Source organism: Microcebus murinus, chromosome 1 (assembly GCF_040939455.1).
Source record: "Microcebus murinus isolate Inina chromosome 1, M.murinus_Inina_mat1.0, whole genome shotgun sequence".
NCBI lineage: Eukaryota > Metazoa > Chordata > Mammalia > Primates > Cheirogaleidae > Microcebus > Microcebus murinus.
The window spans coordinates 134,074,028-134,086,047 of record NC_134104.1 but is presented as its reverse complement, the minus strand read 5'-3'; the positions used below and the strand labels follow the sequence as shown (position 1 = coordinate 134,086,047).

Genomic DNA, 12,020 nt, shown 5'->3' with positions numbered 1-12,020 from the left:
GACTCTCATTTGGAGACTCATATTACTTCTTTAGAAAATAGGATTTATAAGACTGATGTCAAAGCATTTTGCTACCCTAACTATAGAATATTTTGGATTCCATACCTTTTTTTCCCCTCTTTAGGGTGGACGGCACGTGGATTATGTAGTAGATCAAGTTGTCGGTAAATTGATTGAAGTAGTTAAGAAAAAGAACAAAGCTGGTGTATCAGTGAAACCATTTCAAGTAAGTGTTGTTTTATATGTTATGGTCAATTGCTAAATAATCAGTTCTGATGTTGACTTTTTTTGGATATGTTTTCAACAGGTAAAAAACCACATATGGGTTTTTATTAATTGCCTTATTGAAAATCCAACATTTGATTCTCAGACCAAGGAAAACATGACTCTGCAGCCCAAAAGCTTTGGGTCCAAATGTCAACTGTCAGAAAAATTTTTTAAAGCAGTGAGTAAAACTTGTATTATTTTTCAGTGTTATTAAGAGTTGATTAAATAGTTTTCTTGATATATTTATTATATTTTTGATTAGTTCCTCTCATATTAACTGTGGATATAGGCATGCTTACACTATAGACTAAAGTACTTAATTTTGATAACTTCAAAAGATAGATTTTATTGTTTTATAGAACAATTGATTGTTTTGCCAAGCATTTAAGTAGAGAATTATGTAGCTAATTGTGTTTTTCGCTTTGCATTCACCATTGTAAAGCTCAGATTTCCCTCTAACAAATGTACAGATCCTTACAAGACTTTCTTTTTTACTGTCATTTCAACATCACCTACTGATTTTTACTTTACATATTTTTTATTGTGGTAATATATACCTAAGCTAAATATTTTCTACATATTTTAAAATTTCATTTTACTTTGCATACAACTTTTTAGGCTATATTAACTTTTCTAAAATAAGGTGAGAATATAAATAAATAATAAATCTTAGATTTGTAACAGAGCCTTGTGGCTGCTAGTAGCTTCTTGTAATCTATACAGTAGTTAAGATTTGCTTCAGTTCCCTTGTTCAGCAGTATGATCAGTAAATATTTATGAAGTACTGTAATGTGCCTTTAAACACATTTGGCAGTGAGAGTATAAAAATGAATCATCACAGCCCCTCCTCTTTGGAAGTTTAGTTTGGTGGGAGAATGATATGTAATTGCCACAGAGATAACATATTTGTCAAATTCCAATATTGGCGTTTCAAAGGTAGGTTATCAGAAACAAAAACAAAAGTTGATTTTTAGGTTATAGTCTAAGGCAGGGATCCTCAAACTTTTTAAATAGGAGGCCAGTTCACTGTCCCTCAGACCATTGGAGGGCCGGACTATAGTTTTAAAAAAACTATGAATAAATTCCTATGCACACTGCACATATCTTATTTTGAAGTAAAAAAACAAACAGCCAAAAACACCCGCAAGTGGCCCACGGGCCATAATTTGAGGACGTCTGGTCTAAGGCCTATAGAAATAGTACTTTTAGATTTAATCATAATGAATTCTGAGCACAAATTACCCTATACTAATGCTTTCCCAAATTTCTGTGCTTATAACAGTTCTCATGGTTAAGTGATTTGGTTTTATATTTTATACTTTTTCATTTAGATGGAGTAAATTTATATTTGGCAACACAACCCACCTCTTTTCTTTATATATCTTAAACATTCCAGAAAAATATTGCATACGCCTAAAATCAGATCACCCAGGATGATAAAAACGTTTAGGACTTGGAATTGAATATGCTTAACTTCTTTTTCTTTTTCTCTTTGGGTTAACACTTGTCACATGTTGATTCACTGCAGGGTGCAAACAATATGTGATATATGTAATGTTGAAATCCTCATTACCAAGCTATTTAAAGAATAAGGCATATTCATAAGTTACCAAGTTTATTCTAATGTTCCCTTCATGTTGTTTTTATTTGTCATAGTGAATTCAAGACTCATATCTTCTATTGAAGGATATCAGAAAGGTCTATGTCTAGAATTTGCCAACTAGTAAATTCATTGATAGATCAGCTTTTATTATATTAGTTTTGATAGCATTAATTTTAACAAGAATAATAAATATTCCTCATAGAGTTTATATGATAGAATTTTTCTCATATGTAGTAAAATTGTTTTTCCATGTGTTTATTTAATACAATAGGTCGTTGTATATAGCTGCCTTAGTTTTGCTGTTGTTGAGTGAAATTTATTAGCATGTATCATCATTATCACCATTTTATTTTGTCCTAAAATACCTTAAGACTGCAGATTTCAGGTAGTGCATTAAGCCATATAAATTTTAACTAAATGTATGAACTTCTGCCTTGTTTGTATACCGTTATGTTTTGATTTTTAGGCCTCTAATTGTGGCATTGTAGAAAGTATCCTGAACTGGGTGAAATTTAAGGCTCAGACTCAGTTGAACAAGAAGTGTTCCTCAGTAAAATACAGTAAAATCAAAGGTATTCCCAAACTGGATGATGCTAATGATGCTGGTAAGATTCAGATATTTTTGAAAAAGATTTTGATTTAAGTTTGTTTTTTAATTTATCCAATTTTAGAATTATTTTTCTTTTCCACATATAGTTAGGATATAATTTTCTGTACAGAGTACAGTTTTATTTCATTGAAATCATTACATGTACTTCATATTACTATTTTTAGGGGGCTAGGAATTCAACAAAATATACTTAATGTTTAAACTATATTGAGTGTAAGATGACTCTTAGTTTTTCACTGTGAGCATTGTGATGGTTAATTTTCTAACTTTTTCTCATTGGTAAAATTATGAGGAATTTTGAGTATATGTCATTTTTAATTTCTCTCAGGTGGCAAACATTCCCTGGAGTGTACATTGATATTAACAGAGGGAGACTCTGCCAAATCACTGGCTGTGTCTGGATTAGGTGTGATTGGGCGAGACAGATATGGAGTTTTTCCACTCAGGGGTAAAATTCTTAACGTACGGGAAGCTTCTCATAAACAGGTATAAGTATATAAATATATCTGCACACATGTATCTGACATTTCTAATAGTTTACTAAAATTGTAAAATGTAAATTCTGATTCACTTTTTGTGTATTTCAACACTTTAAAATACTTTCATTGCTTTTCCTTTTTGCATAGATCATGGAAAATGCAGAAATAAACAATATTATTAAAATAGTTGGTCTACAATATAAGAAGAGTTATGATGATGCAGAATCTTTGAAAACTTTACGTTATGGAAAGATTATGATTATGACTGATCAGGTTGGTTTGAAAGTTACCATATTTAAAATTTACATCTTTAGATTATCCTTTTAATATTTGTTTTATGAGACTTTCTCCATGACATTATATGTGAAAGTGACTACATCAAGGGGGAAAACACATTGTTTAATGAAAATGCTGGTATGAAGCACATTTTACATTATCTAATTTTTGAAGTTACAATCTTTAGTTATTTAAAAGTATTTTAAAATGTAATAAACATGAGAAGAATAGAACACAGTGTAGTAGTATGGCGATGAAGCCTATGTACACGTAGGGATGAAATGGAATTAACAAGGAAGAAAGAGTAATTAATAGAATAATGGTTAATACTGGCATATAATGGAATGATATGGGATGTACAAAAACTAGGAGGACTTGGATAGTAAAATCAAGTAATCAAGAAACAACTTAGAGAATTGAAAAGGGAGAATTTTATATGCAGCTAACTGTCTCATACTCTGAGTAAAAGTATTTGTGGAGAAAATATTCAACTGAAAAAAGCTGCTGCAAAGTTTTAAGCAGAAAATTTGCAGTTTTTATGTTAAGAGAAGACTTGTGAATACCCGTACTCTGGGTTTCCCCTTCCATTGACCAGTGAATGGCATTATAACAATATTTTTTGTATTTTCTGTCTTTAAATCATTCTTTTAGTGAAATCTAGGAAACTATAAAAGAGATGTAATGATAATATATTTTGGGATGACAGGAAGAGTCAGTCTATCAATAGTCATATTCTTTATTTGCATTTTAGGAAAAAAATACTATGCTCATCTAAATATCTATTGTTTTATAAAATGTAATCAAAAATTTGAATGAAATTTGGCCTCTGCAGCATTCATACATTTTAAAATCTGGTTGTATAAGTAATTATATTTTTTAAAATTATTATAAGACTTTTTGCTTTACTAACATTTGTTTAGGATCAAGATGGTTCTCACATAAAAGGCTTGCTTATTAATTTCATCCATCACAATTGGCCATCACTTTTGAAGCATGGTTTTCTGGAAGAGTTCATTACACCTATTGTAAAGGTACTATTTGCATTAATATATCTTTATACTTTTGTCTTAAAGGATAGCAGAAAAACTAATGTTTTTTTTAATTAATTTAAGGCGAGCAAAAATAAGCAGGAACTTTCCTTCTACAGTATTCCTGAATTTGATGAGTGGAAAAAACATATAGAAAACCAGAAAGCCTGGAAAATAAAGTACTACAAAGGTTTGTATTTTAAAACATTTAAATTTTGTGAAGTATTACTGATATAAGTTTATTTTTTTGAGAGCAATCTAAAAAATATTTTGAAAGATCATCTCTTTTAGACTTTGAAGACAGCTATTGCTGATTTTTAAAAAATTGTTATAGAAAATTTTATAAAAGTAGAGTATTATAATGTATTCCATTGGATGGAATCACCATTTCAATGGCCAGTCTTGTTTCATCTAAACGTCTCTTATTACCACTCCATTAGGTTAAAATATTAATATTTCCAGACATTATAGTATTTCATCAATACTTTAATATGTCTCTAAAAGAATTTTAAAAAGTCCATAATACCATTATCATACCATTTTTAATATGCTTAAATACCTAGCCAGTGTTAAAATTCCATTGATTAAATTAAAAATGTTTATAGAGCTTTTTTGTGTTTGTTTTGGGGATTTTTTTTAGTCAAGTTCCAAACAAGGTCTGTACATTGCATTTGGTTGATAAGGCTCTTAAATCTCTTAATATATCATTTCTCTTTTCATACTTTTTCCTTACAATTTATTTGTGTTTAAAAAGTTGTGTTTGGTGTAATTTTCCACATTCTGGATTTTGCTGTTTGTATCTCTGTAATTGTATTCAATATATAGCACTTTGCTCTTTCCCCTTATTTTCTGTTAAGTTGGAGGTGTGATCAGGTTTGGATTAGATTTGTTTGGCAAAATCATTTCATAGGTTGCGTTGTGTACTTACATGTCAGGAGGCATATAATATGTGAATTGTCTTTTTTTGTTTGTTAAGATTGATCAGTTAGTATAGATTTTACCAGCTTGATCCATCATATTATTATAACTTCCCCACTACCTTTTCGCTTGGTAGTTTTAAACAGCCATTGAAATTCATGACGTACTTTTATTTTTAAAATTTTACAGGTTTGGGTACCAGTACAGCTAAAGAAGCAAAGGAATATTTTGCTGACATGGAAAGGCATCGCATCTTGTTTAGATATGCTGGTCCTGAAGATGATGCTGCCATTACCTTGGTAATTAAGTAAATTTTTGAAAAGCTTTTGTTAGCCATCTCCCTACCTGTTGTCCTTTTCCTCCTAGTCCTGATTTCCTATGATAAGTGTCTTTTGAAGTTCTAATGCCCAAACTAGTTAATTTTATGCCATGCTCTCCTACTTCTTTAATTGAAAGACCTTAGTTCAAATGTATTTTTGATAACATTGTGAAAAAACCTTAATTTCTCAGAAATTAATAATTAGTTATTTGTCATTATACATTTTAATATTCTAATGAAATTTTATTTTATTTTTAATGTGCGAAATCATTATTTGGAATCTTTCAGGCATTCAGTAAGAAGAAGATTGATGACAGAAAAGAATGGTTAACAAATTTCATGGAAGATCGGAGACAGCGTAGGTTACATGGCTTGCCAGAGGTTAGTCATAAATAAAGAGTGGTGATCTGGGGGAAGGAAGAGAGAAAGACTAAACTTCATGCAGTAATAATGACAATATTGCTATATAAACTTTTCTCTTAGCAATTTTTATATGGTACAGCAACAAAGCATTTGACTTACAATGATTTCATCAACAAGGAATTGATTCTCTTCTCAAACTCAGACAATGAAAGATCTATACCATCTCTTGTTGATGGTAAGTAACAATTGTTTAAAATTCTTTCTCATTTTTGTATGTTGAGAATAGTTTAATTTCATGTACTTTTAAGCCATCCTTATGATACCTTTTTAAATTCTTGAAATCTTATAAAACATGAAGAACTGATTCAGAGGAATTTAAAACCTTTTTGATGTTGCTTTTGAGATATGTTTTAGTAGGGCTCAACTCTTTAATATTTCTTAATTTGGAACTTTTAAACCCGTTTTGAGTTTTTCAGGAAAATTAAGACTAATCTTTAACGCTATTGCTCATGTCGACTACAGAATTTCTCAAATAAAAAGTAAAATGGGACTTGATAATTTCTTAAATATCAGAATATCTAGAAACTGTTTCCCATTAGTTAAAGCATATTTTGGTCTTCTATCTAGAACCTTTTTCCCTCCCGTTTTATAACTTTTAGCAAGTTTGTTGGTCTTTGTGTTCCTCCGTTTTTTTTTAGCTAATAGCCGATAGTTCTACACATCCATCAAGTTCTAGCCTTAAGTTGCATCTCTTCTGTGAAGTCTTCTCTAAGAGTTCCCATGTAAATTGGTCTCAGATGCCAAAACATCTTGCCAATTATCGTGTGCCTCTTATGTTATCTGTTAATTTTGTTTCCTCAATTAAATTATAAAATTCTCAAGGAAATGACCATATTTTATCATCCTCTAGTTTCTACCATCTTCTGGGCCCATAATGATGAGAATGATAGTTAGCATATACTAAAAGGATTATTACTATGCTCATTGGCCTAGAGTGAGAAGAATGATAAGGAAGCAGAACAATTTGCTCACATCATCTCATGTAATCCTTATGATAACTGTATTAGGAAGGTAATTATTTCTATTATGCTGATGAGGACACAAACTTACTGGTTTGGTAATTTGCTCAGTCACATGGCAAATGGTCAAGTTAAAAAGAGTATCCAGATTAGTGAGGATTCTAAAGCCTACATTCTTTTTTTTTTTTTTTTGAGACAGAGTCTTACTCTGTTGCCTGGGCTACAGTGCCATGGCATCAGTCTAGCTCACAGCAACCTCCAACTCCTGGGTTCAGAGCAATCCTGCTGTCTCAACCTCCCAAGTAGCTGGGACTACAGGCATGCACCACCATGCCTGGCTAATTTTTTCTATATAGTTTTATTTGGCCAATTAATTTCTTTCTATTTTTAGTAGAGATGGGGTCTCCCTCTTGCTCAGGCTCGTTTTCAAACTCCTGAGCTTGAGCTATCCTCCCGCCTCAGCCTCCCAAAGTGCTAGGATTATAGGCGTGAGCCATCATGCCTGGTCCCAAAGCCTGCATTCTTAACTACCACAATAAACCTCTTCCTTGTAAGCATTTTCCTGATTTGGAATACCTATAATATTTTTTAGGGTCATTGATGATTTGCTGATACTCTAGTTATAAGCAGCAATTTAGTTGTATAAGTGTTTGGAAACTCCTATGAATGGAATTTGGTTCCTCTGGGCAATTTAAGACCAGAAGGTTATTTTTCAATTGGTAGTTCACTTTTGGAATAGATGGAGATGGCATAAAAATGTGTTAGTATGTACTTACTTTGTTACAGAATCTTAAATGACAATTTTATTCAATTATTCTTCAAAAGTGAACTGTCTTTGGCGTTTTCTCTTGATATATAAACATTATTGTCACTAAAAGAATTGTTACAACTATATCTTGAAGTATTATTTGGTTGCTTTTCTTAATGATAGGCTTTAAACCTGGGCAACGAAAAGTTTTATTTACCTGTTTCAAGAGGAATGATAAACGTGAAGTAAAAGTTGCCCAGTTGGCTGGATCTGTTGCTGAAATGTCTGCCTATCATCATGGAGAGGTAAGCATTAAGATTGGAATCAATTGAGAATTGATGGCTTGAAGAATTATTGGCTTGAAGAATGATAATTACAGATAATAAAGTACTTTTCCTTTTATAATGTCTTTGGAAGTGTGAAAGAATTGAGAGTTTGGATTTTAATACAGATTAGGCAATAGTTATAGAAAATTTAGAATGTTAATGTTATATTCTGTCTTACCCTATTCTAGCAAGCATTGATGATGACTATTGTGAATTTGGCTCAGAACTTTGTGGGAAGTAACAACATTAACTTGCTTCAGCCTATTGGTCAGTTTGGAACTCGGCTTCATGGTGGCAAAGATGCTGCAAGCCCTCGTTATATTTTCACAATGTTAAGGTAAACATTTGCTGATATAAGGGCATAAGGTTGATTTTAAGTTTATTGTAACCAACTAAATGTTTAATAGAATTATAGCTGTGGAGAGAGATGATTGGTTATTCTGTTTAGAGGATGAGTATATCAAATTATTTGATCATAAATACAATGAAGTCTGTTGACCTTAATTTTAATGAATTATTGGTGAAATCAGTCCTAATGAATATATAGATTTTTTTCTGACTCGGCTTTACTCTTTAAGCAGAAGATGGGTTATATGCTTTATTCAGAGTAATAGGAAATTCTTAAAAATTTATTTATCAAAATTAAAGAACTTAGGTAAGTAAACATATAAGTAAAATAGGGATATTTTATTCTGGCCTGTGCCAGAGAGAAATGTGCATTTGGTAATAAGGTTAGGTAAATTTTATTGCTAAGCACAGGTAGTTAAAATTATTAAAAATGCATTCTTTTTTTAAATTTTTTTGAAATGTTAGGTCTTTAATTACATACAAAGTTTTATTTCCCAAAGTCTTGACATTTTTCCATTTTCCTTTTTTCCCTTTCATTAGCTCTTTAGCAAGACTGCTTTTTCCTGCTGTGGATGATAACTTGCTTAAGTTCCTTTATGATGATAATCAGCGTGTAGAGCCTGAGTGGTATATTCCCATAATTCCTATGGTTTTAATAAATGGTGCTGAGGGCATTGGTACTGGATGGGCCTGTAAACTACCCAACTATGATGCTAGGGAAATTGTGAACAATGTCAGACGAATGCTAGATGGCTTGGATCCTCATCCTATGGTAATTATTTAGAATCTATTGCTTATGTTGTTTATTTAACAAATGTTCAAAGTCCAGTCATTTTAGAAAAGTAATGGAATATTTTTATTTTAGAACATATTATAGACAATAAAGACCTAACTAGTGTGTAATTAAATATGGGCTTACAGTAAAAGATATAAACTTTGCAATGAGTCTGGAGGTAAGTTTTATGGGGAGAAACTGTTTATTGAAATTTTAAAATACCTTGTATTTCAGGCTGTCAAATCTCTAAATCATGTAGAGTATAATGCTTCTGTGATATAATTATATGTTACTTTGGTTTTATTCTCAAACTACCAAGTTTTGTTAGAGTTGTAAGGATGCTTAAAAACACATTGTATTCGATAGTGTACTGATATAAAAACAAACACATTGCGTTGTATATTTTAATGTATCCTCATATTTTTTTATCTTGTCCTTTCTTACATCATTCACTGTACTCATTTCTTCCCCTAAACCTCTTCTAAGAAAAATTTCTCAAGAAAATGATCCTCCCTTCCCCATGATTGAAAATTATCTGGAAATTTTCCTTATCATGATATACTAAAACAAATGTATATTTTTATTTCAAAACTGGTAATGCTCATTGTAGAAAATATAGATAAGCAAAGAGGGAAAACATAAACTCGCCATAAAGAAACAAATTAATATTTTGATGTACTTTTTCAAAGGTTTATTCCATGTTTATATTTAAAATAAAAATTAGATTATTATGAACATAATTTATATTCAATTTTTCCCCTTAAATATCTTAAAGTACTTTAAAATATTTCTAATGTAAACATCAAAGTTCTGTTTATGATTTATGGTACTTTATTTAAACTGTTTTATATATTTTTATTGGGATTTTGGGATATATTTTAGAGTTTTAAGCTAGTATATTTGATCAAGACATGCTTTTTGTGTGCCTACTATATGTATGGCACTGTGCTAAGTAGCAAGATAAAGAGTTACGGTTTTTGTCTTCAAAAAGTTAATCTGTTGTCAGGACATCAGGACTTGAAGTTTACAGTGATAAAAATGTTAATAGTTGCTCAGTATGCTCAAAGGAATGTCTTATGCTGTGTGCCTAATTAGTGATAATAACAAAAATTTTGGAAGAGAGAGAGATCCTTTGTAGTTCAGTTGGGAAGGATGAGTAAAATTTGTGTAGATAAATTGAATGGGATGGGTGGCTGAATATGTGTCAAGCCCAATGGATAGAGAGCATAAAAGTGAGATTATTCAACATATTCAAACACAATGTGGGAGAAAAATAGTGGTTCTGTAAGACAAGTCATTGGAGAAAAAGTAGAAAATTAGATTGGATCCAGATTGTAGAAGGCTTTCAATGTAAGGCCAAGGAGTTTGAATTAAAAGGGCATATTAATGTAGGGAAGAAGAAGGTATGGAGGCAATAGGCTGAAAAAAAGTACTATTTTAGCAAGACTAGGAAAGATGATGCTAAGATTTTGAGATTGGGGAATGTTCAGATCGTATTAACAGAAGTTATGAATTCAATTTTGGTCATTCAGAAAGGAATAATCGATGATGAGGAATTCAGTTCATCATGCTAGTCTGTCAATGTCAGTAGAGTACAGACTAAAGGGCATGCAAACTTGGTACTGGCACTCCAGAGAGAAGTCAGGACATTAAGTTATTTCCATTTTTCTCTGCAGCTTCCAAACTACAAAAACTTTAAAGGCACAATCCAAGAACTTGGTCAAAACCAGTATGCAGTCAGTGGTGAAATATTTGTAGTGGATAGAAACACAGTAGAAATTACAGAGCTTCCAGTTAGAACTTGGACACAGGTTAGTATACGTATATGAGCTGCCTGTGAGAAGGGCATTGCATTAAACAATTCTTTCTGGTAAGAATGATTCCATGGTTGTTTGTCCTAAGTTTGAATAGTGTTTAAAAATTCCCAGATGTATTTTATACTCATTCATTTGAATTTTTGCTTTGAATATTCAAATTGTAGTTAAAAAGTTTTTAAACATATCTAAATAATGTATTATGATTTAGGTGAGTGTTTTTTTTTTAAGAGACTATTATCTTTGTATTTACCTTCAAATGAAAGAAGTAGAATAAGAAATAATGTTTTGAATCCTTATAAATATGGTCAACAAATTCATGTCAGGATCAGTTGTTACAGATCTAAAAGCATGCATGTCATTTCTTGTCAGTTCTAGTTGATGTTGTTTTCTTCATACTTTCAACCTTTATCTTGCCTTTTGGAGTATGAGCAGATCAGAACCATTACCTTTTATGTCTTTTCTCACTGCTGAGATCTCCATATGTTGTGTTCTATAGTGATTGGCAGGAGACAATAGAGGTTGAGGTTTCCTTTTTTCCCCCATGGGAGTTGAGAAATTTTAAAAGATTGTATGACTTGTAGTATGAGAGCGTGATAATGTATCATGAAAAGAATTAATTATTTTTTAAAATCTTTTACAGGTATACAAAGAGCAGGTTTTAGAACCTATGCTAAATGGAACAGACAAAACACCAGCATTAATTTCTGATTATAAAGAATATCATACTGATACAACTGTGAAATTTGTGGTGAAAATGACTGAAGAGAAATTAGCACAAGCAGAAGCTGCTGGATTGCATAAAGTTTTTAAACTTCAAACTACTCTTACTTGTAATTCCATGGTAAGTTATTAGCTTTGCTTTTAATTTAATCTTTCTTGCATGCATAAGTTGGATTGTTGTACTTGGCTTCATGATGAGAGTAGCTATAGTAAGCCTGAATGAATTTTTTCCTCTGTATATCTGCATCTAGGGGCACATTCCTTTCCTCTACTGTTATCCACTGCCTTTACTCTCAATTTTGCGTTTATGCACCTGGGTTTGAACACAAAAGATACAACACCTTCACACACACTGACTGAAAGTTGTAAGAGTAATTGTGGCAAGGTTTTCATGTGCCCATCTC

The 12,020-nt window shown here is 31.4% G+C and overlaps 1 protein-coding gene across 2 annotated transcripts in view; it reads left to right on the top strand.

The window, feature by feature from the left end:
* The window catches only part of TOP2B (DNA topoisomerase II beta), a 64,918-nt gene that overhangs the window by 32,819 nt on the left and 20,079 nt on the right, over positions 1-12,020 (top strand). For both annotated transcript variants that reach the window (XM_012786179.3, XM_012786170.3), the window contains exons 9-23: positions 125-226; positions 308-445; positions 2,337-2,475; positions 2,809-2,966; positions 3,107-3,232; positions 4,156-4,266; positions 4,348-4,453; positions 5,371-5,480; positions 5,789-5,881; positions 5,984-6,098; positions 7,814-7,935; positions 8,145-8,293; positions 8,845-9,076; positions 10,756-10,890; positions 11,537-11,737. In XM_012786179.3, coding sequence (XP_012641633.1) covers positions 125-226; positions 308-445; positions 2,337-2,475; positions 2,809-2,966; positions 3,107-3,232; positions 4,156-4,266; positions 4,348-4,453; positions 5,371-5,480; positions 5,789-5,881; positions 5,984-6,098; positions 7,814-7,935; positions 8,145-8,293; positions 8,845-9,076; positions 10,756-10,890; positions 11,537-11,737 — 2,037 coding nt within the window. The remainder of the gene's footprint in view (positions 1-124; positions 227-307; positions 446-2,336; positions 2,476-2,808; positions 2,967-3,106; positions 3,233-4,155; positions 4,267-4,347; positions 4,454-5,370; positions 5,481-5,788; positions 5,882-5,983; positions 6,099-7,813; positions 7,936-8,144; positions 8,294-8,844; positions 9,077-10,755; positions 10,891-11,536; positions 11,738-12,020) is intronic.